Genomic DNA, 13,428 nt, shown 5'->3' on the forward strand with positions numbered 1-13,428 from the left:
TCAGCTGATGAGAAACTGACAAGATGAATAATTATTACAATCTTGGCAATAGACACCGAATCGAAATTGTTGTTGTTTTGTTGTTGTTTTTGTTGTTATTGTTGTGGTTCGTTGTTGTTGTTGTTGTTGTTGTTGTTGTTGTTGTTGTTGTTGTTGTTGTTGCAGATGCTGCTGCACTTCTGTGTTGTGTTGTGTTGCATTGTGTCGTGTTGTGTCGTGTGACAACTCTTTAAGTTGAGCTGTGTGGAGTAACATCACTCACCTTCAGGCACAGTTTTGCTTTGCCTTGTCGTTGTCAGCATCATGTGTGCTGAATGGGACGCCGTTATGTTCTAACAGACTATTCCCTGCGTCTCCACTGTACCTGCCAGCACACATGCACACGCTTAGTATTAATTGAGAGAATGGCTCAGGCATATATGGCGTGCTCTTGTTTGTGTACTGCTTGTATGGGTGGTGGGAATGTTTGCATCTGATGAGTGCTGATGGTACAGTACAATCTTAATCAGGGGGTGGCTGCTGCTGATGCACCAGCGTTGGCTGATTCACAAACGACATAGAGATGGTGGTGGAGGTGCTGGGAAGGGCGTGTTACAGGTAAAACATTTTAGAGAGTGAATGAGGGTAAGAGTAAAGTAATGAAGTGTAGGAGAATGACAGGTGTCAGGAGGCCTAGTGTAATTCTGATATAATTTGTAAGAAGAGGCAAAATGAAGAGTGGTTGTGCTTGGTACGCGAGAATGGACTGCAGTTGTGAGTGTTGCATATTGTGACTGCCTCGAGGACCTCGACAGGAGGATATCCTTCCTAGTGTGGCGAGTGAGAAAAGTTACCTAGGTATGGGAGTGTGTGCATGACAAGAAACATCCTCCACTGCTCAGGTTGTGCACGTCGTTGTCACACACGTCACAAGGCCGAGGAGCAACACGACTCATTATCTCCACCTGCTAGATACGAGAGAGAGAGAGAGAGAGAGAGAGAGAGAGAGAGAGAGAGAGAGAGAGAGAGAGAGAGAGAGAGAGAGAGAGAGAGAGAGAGAGAGAGAGAGAGTGTGTGTGTACAAGAGGGTGAAGGGTCTCACCTTCCAACACTGAGGCGGAACTTGGTCTCTGGTGCGCCCACGTGGAAGAATCCATACTTAGCCCACCGATGTCCTTCGTAATCGTCCAGATGAGTTCGAACCTGCTGCAGGATGGTGGAGGTCAGCTGGTTCAAGTTCTCTGACGCCGCCTCGTTCAGTATAGGTGAAGAACTGGTTTGTCTCCTCTCGTGTACTGATAGTGTGCCTGGCGGCGCCACCGCGCCAGTCTCACTTTGCACACCCCTCACTCATTGCACGAGGGGAGTCGCAAAGCACTGTGAAAGGAACCATATTCTCAAACCATATTCTCAAACGTTTCAGCGCCTTGTCTTGATTACTTTTACCACATTTTAGTTAAAATTAATTGAGTATTATTTCAAACATTTTCATGATGCTGGTGAGAGTTTAGGTGAGACGCTACAATATCGCTGTGAAAAATTGTCATGAAAAGCCGAACAGCAATTTCTCTGTCATTTGAAAGTAGTAGTAGCGAAAGGAGTAAGCGTTTCAAAACCAATATCATGATGTAATAGTGATTCAGCCTCAGACTTCCGTTAATGTAATGACAATGTAACTCTGAGGCCAACTGGTACACCTTACTCAGATCTCCTCCTCCTCCTCCTCCTCCTCCTCCTCCTCCTCCTCCTCCTCCTCCTCCTCATTGAGTGGGCAGCCAGTCAGCCGCCTCACACCTTGCCAACACCACGGCCAGGCTTGGCACTTTGTTTCCCTTTTGTTAAAGACTTAATTATGCTGTCAGTTTGTGGAGTAATGAAAGGGCAATGGTTAATTTCCGATCGGTTTATTGTATTATTATTATTATTATCATTACTATTATTATTATTATTATTATCAGTAGTAGTAGTAGTAGTTAAGAGAGAGAGAGAGAGAGAGAGAGAGAGAGAGAGAGAGAGAGAGAGAGAGAGAGAGAGAGAGAGAGAGAGACGATACCTAAGACCACGTATTCTAGCTTGCAAGATAAAACTACGAGTCATCCTGATTATTAATACAGCTAATCGTAATTGGTACTTACACTATTTACACAGGATATAATGAAATACATAACACCATCACGTGACTATGACCACGCTCAGCCCGGTGCAGGGACGCACGGTGTGCACGTCTCGTTGCCGTGTGATGAAGCAAGCAGCGCAGTGACTCGGGCTGTGAGGGGCCAGCCACTCCGTGGGTTTGCGGGAGAGAGCGGCTCAGGCTGAGAGTCACGTCAGAGAGGGAGCTTGGAGAGGTGGTGGTGATGGTCTGGAACCGCGTTGTGTGCAGTGTTGTGTGCCTGTGTGCACGCCTCCCACTGTGCCTGCTGCAGCCAACAAGAGAGGGGATCAGAAGGCGGGGCGGATCATCATGGACGTTCGCTTCAGTGAGTAGTGGTGGCCTTTCCAATTTTTCCAGTTGATGCCATCGGCGTAGGAGGTGTGGTTGCCCACATACTGGTAGCCGTTCAGGTTAGAACTGTGGCAAGCACCATACCAATAAGCACCACGGTATCTGAAAGAACAGTTACAAGGCATGACTATGCATAAATCCATGCATCCTTGCGTCCAGTGCAGTAACCCACCTGTTGGCACACATCTCAAGCAAGTGTTGCAGTTCAAAAGATGTTGCATGCAATAATGCTTTACTTCTCTAATCCGCATGTTGTGCCCTTGTGACTCTGCTAAGAATGACAAAGAAATTGACCTGAAGGCGAGATAAAATCTTCAGGAATGAGAGGCCATAATCTGAGGTTAAATCCGTCAACTGTAGGACAAATTATAGTGTTTCGGACGTCGTGGTCATAATGATCGTCACATCCGAAGTCTAATTTAGGGATATGTTTGCTCTCGGTCGCTACACGGCTTCCTCACTCCATCATTTAGATAAATTTAAGTCTCCCTTTTACCGTGACCACATTGAACTCCATCTTCTTTTAAGATAAGCTTCTTTGCGAGAACAAGGAGGGCCATTCTTGCCGAGACAGAGAGAGACACCTTATACCTAGGCCTTGAGTTACTCCTCTCCACTGTTCTCCTCACTAGCCTCTTTTTTGTTATAGAAGACTATTGAACTCGTAACCAAAATATTGTTGTTTCCTTGGGTGTTTTGAAACACGTTGTGTTATGATAGCACTCATCTTATCCTGGGCGACAGGAGGGGGAGTGTCAGTTACAGGCTAGCCTTCAGCCACGCCAGATCTGTTTGTTCCGAGGAGTCACAATAAACCGCCACAACGGGCCACCTGTTTCTGTCTCTACCTCTCACTGTCTCTACCTCTCACTCCAACAGTTGTGTTCTATGACAGCAATTATCTTACTATTTTATTGTGTTGTGTTGTTTGTCAGCACTCATCTTTGAGCAAAGATGTGTGTCGATTGACAACAATGAGTGGTTTGTGTTCAGTTCTGTGGAAGGCGATACTCACTTTTCGGCACAGTTATCATCCCACGTGTCGTTGTCAGCATCATGGGTGCTGAACGAGTTGCCGTTTTTCCCAGAGAGGCCGTCCCCTGCGTCACCGCTATACCTGTCACAACAGACAGACACACACACACACACACACACACACACACACACATAATCTTGTGTTTAAAGGGAAAGTATAGACTGTAGAAACGCAGGAATTAAACCATTCTGAGTTTGTTATTCATGACGTTTCGTGATATACAGGATTCCCATCTAGAGATACATCACAAACAATTAAGTTAGAACGATGTGTGTGTGTGACTGTACACACGCCCCACTGTTGTGCACGTCGTTGTCACACACGTCACAAGGCCGAGGAGCAACACGACACTTTATCTTCACCTACTATATACGAGAGAGAGAGAGAGAGAGAGAGAGAGAGAGAGAGAGAGAGAGAGAGAGAGAGAGAGAGAGAGAGAGAGAGAGAGAATACAAGAGGGTGAAGGGCCTCACCTTCCAACACTGAGGCGGAACTTGGTCTCTGGTGCGCCCACGTGGAAGAATCCATACTTAGCCCACCGATGTTCTCCCTCGTAATCGTCCAGGTCAATTCGTAGCTGCTGCAGGGTGGTGGAGGTCAGCTGGTGCAGAAGGTCAAGGCCCAGCCAGAATTCACCCTCCAGGTCACCAAAGCCCAACTGATACTCGACCCAAGTGCGGTAGAAATCTTGGCGGACGGCATCACTGGTGCGCCGCTGGAAGACGGTCCATCCCCCGCCGTCGACGGTGTGGTCACAAAACACGGGCACGCGGTGGTGGGGTCGCCCAGGGTAAGGGTATACCTGGCGCAGGCCGCTCCCGCTGTCCCCGGAGTCCAGTAAGTCCTTGCAGTGACGCGGCCGAGACTCCCATTTGTTTACAGCAGCACTGACCTGCTGCACCACTTCCCTCGCCTCCTGTAAAGCGAAGGCCAAACAAAGTGATCAGGTTTACGTCAGACGTGGCGGCGCAGCTCTTACTGCATTTCCGCTGACAACGACTCAACACACTTCGATATGAGTCTTGAATCATGATTAAAACGCATTAAAGAAAATTAGCACCCCTTGATAAACTTCGAAAATTTCGTTAGTGATAATACCGCGCCTTGTAGGAGGGCCTGACAAAGTGTTAGGTAGAAGCCTGACTTAACCCTTACCTCCACGAGGGGCGCGTGGCGGCTGTCCTCTCGTCCAGTCCTACAGGAGTCCAGGGCGGCGGCCACACAAGTGTCATTGTAGCCTGCGACCGTTAGTAGGCTGGACAGAAGGGAGCGATCGTCCTTGAGGCCTGAACAGCTGTTTCCCTCAGCGGGGGGAGGCGTGCTGCTTGTCATGGCCACGGCCACGCCCATGGCGAAGAGCACAAGAAACTTCATCGCAGACAATTGCTGGCCAGAACACCTAACCAACGCGACCGTGGCGGAATGCGGCGTAGAGCAGAGTGGCGTGTGTCTTGAGCCCTGGGTGCCTCGCGGCCCTCAACACGCCACTTCAAGCCTCGTAAACTGTGACGGGAATAGACGCGGAGCTGTGGCCCTCATGAATTTCATCACTCCTTTAATAAAGTGCTGTCTGAGATAATATTTCATGAAGGGCCACTTGGGTAAGGGCGGCAGTGTGCCCTTCACCACGCTGGCATCAGATGCAGCAGGATCCTCGCAGCACTGTACTGTTGATGTTTATTTGCTGTGGAGTGGTGGGAGTTGTGTCCTCAGTGCAGAGGTAGTATATGATGCTGCCGCACCACGCACTATGCTGACGAATTTATAATGCTTAGTCCTCTTTGGAAGAACTGCGTGGTGGAAGATTTTTTTTTCTTTTGCTTATATTACTCAAGATAAAGAAAAATATCAGCTATCAAATAAGAGAGGAGGAGAATTTAAGAAGTGTAACGCGAAGTATTGGGCTTAATTTTCATGATTTACTAGAATAACAAACTTGTTCTGGCGACGTTGTAATAATAGACGTCTCGTGTCCCCCGTTGAGCTTCAGTAAGGTATTGTAATTTACAACGGTAGCGATAGGCAGCGGTGGGCCGCGGGAAGAGCGCGGCCGCCCTCATCTCACTCACTTGGGCAGGTCAGGTCAGGTCAGCCTTGGATCGTGGCCAGGTGACACAGGTAACCATGTTTTGCATTGCTTGTCATTTGTATTGACTGACAACTATGTCAAAATACTGACTGCCATAGAACAGTATGCTCACAGCACTATTCTTACTGGCAGCATCAAGGCGCCAGACGCCACCTCGTCCAGTGCAAGGAAAAGAAGAGCTGGTTTGCTTCCTCTCCTGTGATGATGGCGTGCATGGCGCCTCCTCCACGTCAGCTTTACCTTGTACGCCCCATGTTCACTGCACCGTAGGAATCCCAAGGCACTGTGAATGAACACATCACTGGACCATATTCTAAAACATTTCAGCGTCTTGTCTTGATTACTCTCAATTTTAAAAAGTGTTCTCATGGTTGTAACAATATTCTAACAGCGATGTTACACCACGAATGGAAAAAATGACGAGAAACTGTATTATAATGTTTGTGACCTTTGAAAATAGCCGTATTAGAGAACAAAGCGTTTTATGTTACTTATCATGATGTATCAATCAGTTTGACTCAGAACTGCGTGTATCCACTGACAATGCAACTTTGTGAGTCCAACTGGGATTCCCTTACTCAGATACTCCTCCTTCTACTTGAGGGGGCAGCCAGTCAGCCGCCTTGCACCTCGCCAACACCACAGCCAGGACACTTTGTTTCCCTCTTGTTAAAGTCCTTATTACACTGTCACTTTGTGGAGTAATGACAGTCTGCTCCGGGCAGTGCTTAACTTCAGATCGATTTATTTCAATTTAATGTAAAAAAATATATATATGTGTCAGCGGTCGTTCAGTGAATAAGAGAGAGAGAGAGAGAGAGAGAGAGAGAGAGAGAGAGAGAGAGAGAGAGAGAGAGAGAGAGAGAGAGAGAGAGAGAGAGAGAGAAAGCGGAAGGGAGGTTTTACCTGCCAGTGTATTTAATTCACAGGATATTGTAATAAAATGCATAACAGCACCAGCTGACTATGATCACGCGGAACCCGGTGCAGAGACGCAAGGTGTGCACGTCTCATGGCCGTGTGAAGAGGCAAGCAGCGAAGTGACTCGGGCGGTGAGGGGCCAGCCCCTCCGGAGAGAAAGAGGGGCTCAGGCTGAGAGTAGCGTTAGAGAGGGAGCTTGGAGGGTTGGTGGTGGTCTGGAACCGCATTCTGTTTCCAGTGTTTATGCGTGTGTTCACGTCTCCCACCGTGCCTGCCACAGCCACAGTCAGAAGGCGAGGGGGATCATCATACACGTTCGCTTCACTGAGTAGTGGTGGCCTTTCCAATGATACCAGTTGATGCCATCGGCGTAGGAGGTGTGGTTGCCCACATACTGGTAGCCGTTCAGGTTTCCTTTATGGCAAGCAGCATACCAAAAAACTCCTTCATATCTGAAATGAACGTAACAGTCACAAAAGTGTTCGTAGTTTGATACAGTGGCCAAACGCACGTCTTGGAAAGAGACCTGACCTTCTTTGAGGGATTAGTGCTACTCTCTTCGGTTAGAATTCGTAAGATGTAGTACACTATGCTACACTCCTTGACAGGACCTTGCTACCAAACATGAAAATCCTTGCATTAAATATAATTTTCAATCTGTAGAATATCACCTCTCCTCTACTAAACCTCATCTTCTTTTTCCTCACTGAAACACTCGTGTCTCAGGCAACTGACAGTAGTCCCTTTTCTCTTCCCTCCTACTTTCTCTTTCGTCATTCTCAATTCACACCTGGATAATGCGTCTATGTACGCAACGACTTAACCTGCTCTCGTGCTCACGCTCTTGAATCTTCCGAGTTTTCCACCATCTGGCTACGACTACAGAGTCATTCTCAAACTAAATTTTTCTGTGCTGTATACCTCTCATCTAACTCCTCTGACTATAAGAATTTTTTTTCACTACTTAACTTCCAAAGTGGAGAACATTCTGATTCTCTTCCCTTTTGCGTAGATCTCCATTCTTGGAGACTTCAATGTTCACCACAAGCTATGCCTTTCCTCCTTCACTGACCATCCTGGTGAACTAGCCTTTAACTTTGCTATCCTCTACGACCTAGAGCAACTGGTGCAACACCCTATTCGTATTCGTGACTGGTTTGGAGATAGACCCAACATTCTTAACCTTTTCCTAAACTCTAATCCTTCCGCTTATGCTGTCATCCTCTCTTCTCCATTAAGCTCCTGAGATCACAATCTCACATCTGTATCTTATCCTATCGCTCCAATCCCTTCTCAGGATCCCCCAAAGTGGAGGTGCCTCTGGCGTTTTGCCCGTTAGTGCGGGGGACCTGGGGAAGGATAATGCTGATTTTCCTTGGAATGACTACTTCTTGCGTGTCAGAGACCAGTCTCTATGTGCTGAGCGCATAACAGAGGTTTGGCATGAAGGCGTACATTCCTCACTCCTCTCGACCTAAATTTTCTAAATCTTGGTTTAATACAGCCTGTTCTCGTGCTATACATGATAGAGAGGTGGCCCACAAAAGGTACTTGAACTTTCCATCATCTGAATCTCATGCGCTTTATATTTCTTCCCGGAATCATGCCAAATCTGTTCTCCAACTAGCCAAAAAAGCTCCTTTATTAATAGAAAGTGTCAAAATCTTTCAAGATCTAACTCCCCTCGTGACTTCTGGTACCTAGCCAAAAAATCTCCAACAATTTTGCTTCTTCATCTTTCCCTTCTTTATTTCAGCCAGATAGCACCGCTGCTATCTCATCTATTCCTAAAGATGAACTCTTCGCTCAAACCTTTGCTAAAATCCCTACCTTGGATGACTCACGGTTTGTTCCTCCCTCTCCTCCACCCTCTGACTACTTCGTGCTACTCATTAAAATCCTTCGTAATGATGTTTTCTGTGCCCTCGCTCGTAAGGCTTATGGAGCTGATTGGACCTCTCCCATTGTTGTCCGAAACTGTGCCTCCGTGCTTGCACCTTGCCTAGTCAAACTCTTTCAACTTTGTCTATCAACATCTACCTTTTATCCTTGCTGGAAGTTTGCCTACACTCTAATGGTGATCTTCTTGCTTACTGAGTCTTGGTAATACTCTTTCAGAGATTTTGGTGAAACTTTTGCTGTTGTCTTAGACATATCTAAACCTTTTGATAGAGTCTGGCACAAAGCTTTGATTTCCAGCCTTCTCTTTTATGGCTTCTATTTGTCTGTAACTTCATTTCAAGTTTCCTTTCTGACCATCATTGTCAGACGGTCACTGTTCTAAATCAATTAATAGTGCTGTTCCTCAGGGTTCTATTCTGTCACCCACTCTCTTCCTTTTATTCATCAAAGATCTTCTAAACAAAACTCTTAGTCATATCCACTTTTACACTGATGATACCACCCTGCAGTTTTCTACGTCTTTTCGTCAACATCCAACCCTTCAGGAAGTAAACATTTCACACAGGGAAGCCACAGTACGCCTGACTTATGATCTCTTTGAAATTTCAGATTGAGGCAGAACAAACTTAGTATTGTTCCTTCAGCTGATGAGAAACTGACAAGATGAATAATTATTACAATCTTGGCAATAGACACCGAATCGAAATTGTTGTTGTTTTGTTGTTGTTTTTGTTGTTGTTGTTGAGGTTCGTTGTTGTGGTTCGTTGTTGTTGCAGATGCTGCTGCACTTCTGTGTTGTGTTGTGTTGCATTGTGTAGTGTTGTGTCGTGTGACAACTCTAAGTTGAACTGTGGAGTAACAGCACTCACCTTCGTTGTTGTTGTTGTTGTTGTTGCTGTTGTTGTTGCAGATGCTGCTGCACTTCTGTGTTGTGTTGTGTTGCATTGTGTCGTGTTGTGTCGTGTGACAACTCTAAGTTGAGCTGTGTGGAGTAACATCACTCACCCTCAGGCACAGTTTTGCTTTGCCTTGTCGTTGTCAGCATCATGTGTGCTGAATGGGACGCCGTTATGTTCTAACAGACTATTCCCTGCGTCTCCACTGTACCTGCCAGCACACATGCACACGCTTTGTATGAATTGAGAGAATGGCTCAGGCATATATGGCGTGCTCTTGTTTGTGTACTGCTTGTATGGGTGGTGGGAATGTTTGCATCTGATGAGTGCTGATGGTACAGTACAATCTTAATCAGGGGGTGGCTGCTGCTGATGCACCAGCGTTGGCTGATTCACAAACGACATAGAGATGGTGGTGGAGGTGCTGGGAAGGGCGTGTTACAGGTAAAACATTTTAGAGAGTGAATGAGGGTAAGAGTAAAGTAATGAAGTGTAGGAGAATGACAGGTGTCAGGAGGCCTAGTGTAATTCTGATATAATTTGTAAGAAGAGGCAAAATGAAGAGTGGTTGTGCTTGGTACGCGAGAATGGACTGCAGTTGTGAGTGTTGCATATTGTGACTGCCTCGAGGACCTCGACAGGAGGATATCCTTCCTAGTGTGGCGAGTGAGAAAAGTTACCTAGGTATGGGAGTGTGTGCATGACAAGAAACATCCTCCACTGCTCAGGTTGTGCACGTCGTTGTCACACACGTCACAAGGCCGAGGAGCAACACGACTCATTATCTCCACCTGCTAGATACGAGAGAGAGAGAGAGAGAGAGAGAGAGAGAGAGAGAGAGAGAGAGAGAGAGAGAGAGAGAGAGAGAGAGAGTGTGTGTGTGTATACAAGAGGGTGAAGGGTCTCACCTTCCAACACTGAGGCGGAACTTGGTCTCTGGTGCGCCCACGTGGAAGAATCCATACTTAGCCCACCGATGTCCTTCGTAATCGTCCAGATGAGTTCGAACCTGCTGCAGGATGGTGGAGATCAGCTGGTTCAAGTTCTCTGACGCCGCCTCGTTCAGTATAGGTGAAGAACTGGTTTGTCTCCTCTCGTGTACTGATAGTGTGCCTGGCGGCGCCACCGCGTCAGTCTCACTTTGCACACCCCTCACTCATTGCACGAGGGGAATCGCAAAGCACTGTGAAAGGAACCATATTCTCAAACCATATTCACAAACGTTTCAGCGCCTTGTCTTGATTACTTTTACCACATTTTAGTTAAAATTAATTGAGTATTATTTCAAACATTTTCATGATGCTGGTGAGAGTTTAGGTGAGACGCTACAATATCGCTGTGAAAAATTGTCGTGAAAAGCCGAACAGCAATTTCTCTGTCATTTGAAAGTAGTAGTAGCGAAAGGAGTAAGCGTTTCAAAACCAATATCATGATGTAATAGTGATTCAGCCTCAGACTTCCGTTAATGTAATGACAATGTAACTCTGAGGCCAACTGGTACACCTTACTCAGATCTCCTCCTCCTCCTCCTCCTCCTTTAAATTCACACTCGGGACACGATTTGTATAACAATCTTTTAGAAAGCAGTATGGATCAACTTGTGCAACATCCTACTAGAGGTGATAATATCTTGGACCTTATTTTAACCACAAATGAAAGCATAATCACTAACGTAGAAGTTGGTTCAGAGTTCAGCACCAGTGACCACCGGGCGATTACATTCAGTATCAAAACAAATGAGATCCTTCCGAATGAAAGTAAAGAAAAAGTACCTGATTTTCATCGGACAAACTTTGGTAAACTCAGAAAAATTTTGGCTGAAAGCAATTGGAGCCAATTATTAAGTATAGATTGTATAAATGAAGCGTGGAAAACATTCACACATAAACTTAACGTAGCTGTAGAATCCTCTGTTCCACAGCGAAATAGGCGCTCGATCGCCAACAATAAACCGAAATGGTGGAACTCGGAAATAAAGAATTGCCTCTCTGCTAAAAAACGCGCATACCAGAAATATAAAATAACTCAAAATGAAAGAGACAAGACCGATCACGACCAGTTGCGACGCCATACTAAAAAACTTATCAGAGACAGCAAAAAGAAGTATGAACTCCATATTGCAAACAAAAGCAAGTCAAATCCTAAAGAATTTTTTAGTTAAATCAGAAATAAAAAGGTATTGGCTTCAACTATAGGACCAATAGCTCTACAAAATGGAGAATACACGGATGACGAAATTGAAATGGCTGTCAAATTAAACGATTACTTTGCGTCCGTCTTCACGAAGGAAAATGATACAGAAAATCAGCCAACAGCCAAAAATTACTGTAATAATGTCTTTCTAAATACGTGCGATGTCAATGAAAGTGAAATTCTGCGCGCGATAAATGAAGTCAAAATAAATAAAACACCTGGTCCCGATAAAATTTCTCCACGGATACTAAAAGAGGCTAAGAACGAACTTGTTAAACCATTGTCCATCCTCTTCAATAAATCGTTAAACACACGTAAAGTTCCTGATGACTGGAAATTAGCAAACGTAACTCCAATTTTAAAAAAGGTGACAAATCCCAAACTAAAAATTATCGACCGATCAGCCTCACCTCAGTGGTAGGTAAGCTAATGGAAACAGTTTTGAGGGATAAAGTTGTATCATTCTTAGAAAGTAACAACATAATAAACGAGTCACAACATGGATTTAGAAACAAACGGTCATGTTTAACTAACCTACTCGACTTCTTCCATGACATATATGAATTGTACGACAACACCAGAGCAGTCGATATTATATATCTGGATTTCCAAAAGGCTTTTGATAAAGTTCCACAAAAGCGTCTTATCAATAAAGTAAAAGCCCACGGTATTACTGGTGACATCGCAGCGTGGATTGAGGATTGGCTGTCAGACCGTAAACAGCGAGTTGTAATAAATGGTAAATCTTCAGATTGGATTAATGTAACCAGTGGCGTTCCTCAAGGATCAGTTCTGGGGCCGATTCTTTTTATTATATATATAAATGACATCGACGAAGGGATAAAATGTAAATTATCAAAATTCGCGGATGACACAAAATTGCAAATAAGGTAGACTCGGAAAACCAAAGACAACTTTTGCAAAGCGATATAAATACTCTCATCGAATGGTCAAATGAGTGGCAAATGAAATTCAATATTGATAAATGCCACGTATTGCATTTAGGAAATCAAAATCCTCAGGCAGTATTCAGTATGGATAACACCCCCATACCGAGTGTGGACAAAGAAAAAGATCTAGGCGTCATAGTTTCAGCAGACCTCAAGCCAAGTAAACAATGTACCGAAGTCGTAAAGACTGCAAACAAATTAGTCGGTTTCATTGGAAGAGCTTTTACTTTTAAATCCGAGCAAATAATATTAACATTATATAACTCACTCATGCGTCCACATCTCGAATACAATGTTCAGTTTTGGTCACCGTACTATAAAAAAGATATCGAGAAATTAGAAAAAATTCAACGGAGAATGACAAAAATGATCCCAAGGTTGCGAAACAAATCCTATGAGGAACGCCTTAAGGAACTAAATTTATTTTCTCTTGAGAAGCGTAGAGTAAGAGGGGACCTTATTACGCTTTTTAAAATTTTTAACGGATTTACTAATATGAATATTGAAAAATACCTATCAGTCGATCGTTCAAATGTCACTAGAAACAATGGTTTTAAAATTGTAGGTAAACGTTTCAAAACAAATGAAGCCAAACACTTTTTCTTTAATCGCGTTGTAAATATATGGAACCGTCTACCATCAAATGTCGTTGACTCAGGTACTATCGAAACATTCAAAATTCGGCTAGACAAATACTTCGAATCTAATCCCCGGTTGTCACTGTTCATAACTGAATAACTCGAATAACTTTCCGAATAATTATACTGACCTCCTGGGCCTCTGATCATGCTCGAAATTGCCCGTTAGCTTAAGTACACTCACCCTCCATACATGACACAGATAGCTCGGAGTGAACGGTCACTACTTTTGCTCTCGATCTGTGAAGGGCTGTGGATAGTCAAGAGCCCTGACAGTTGGTGACCATCATCGGGATTTAAGGTACCAGGTGTCACCGC

General features: G+C 44.7%; 1 protein-coding gene across 1 annotated transcript; it reads right to left on the minus strand.

Moving 5' to 3' along the window:
* Positions 1-1,961: 1,961 nt before the first annotated feature.
* LOC135092169 (ficolin-1-like) lies at positions 1,962-5,154 on the minus strand. The gene is made up of 4 exons (XM_063990445.1): positions 4,677-5,154; positions 3,995-4,437; positions 3,501-3,602; positions 1,962-2,587 (listed from the first exon to the last, which is right to left on the minus strand). The coding sequence occupies exons 1-4, from the start codon at positions 4,893-4,895 to the stop codon at positions 2,422-2,424; spliced, it is 930 nt and encodes a 309-aa protein (XP_063846515.1). The 5' UTR covers positions 4,896-5,154; the 3' UTR covers positions 1,962-2,421.
* Positions 5,155-13,428: the final 8,274 nt, after the last annotated feature.

The sequence above is a fragment of the Scylla paramamosain genome, chromosome 39, assembly GCF_035594125.1.
Source record: "Scylla paramamosain isolate STU-SP2022 chromosome 39, ASM3559412v1, whole genome shotgun sequence".
Lineage (NCBI taxonomy): Eukaryota > Metazoa > Arthropoda > Malacostraca > Decapoda > Portunidae > Scylla > Scylla paramamosain.

Excerpts from the sequence above, each read along its gene's own strand:
- LOC135092169 (XM_063990445.1), bottom strand. The coding sequence starts at position 4,895 with ATGAAGTTTCTTGTGCTCTTCGCCATGGGCGTGGCCGTGGCCATGACA. Across the intron at positions 4,438-4,676 it reads GCCACGCGCCCCTCGTGGAG|GAGGCGAGGGAAGTGGTGCA; the intron begins GTAAGGGTTAAG and ends TTCGCTTTACAG. Across the intron at positions 2,588-3,500 it reads GATGATAACTGTGCCGAAAA|ATACCGTGGTGCTTATTGGT; the intron begins GTGAGTATCGCC and ends CTGTTCTTTCAG.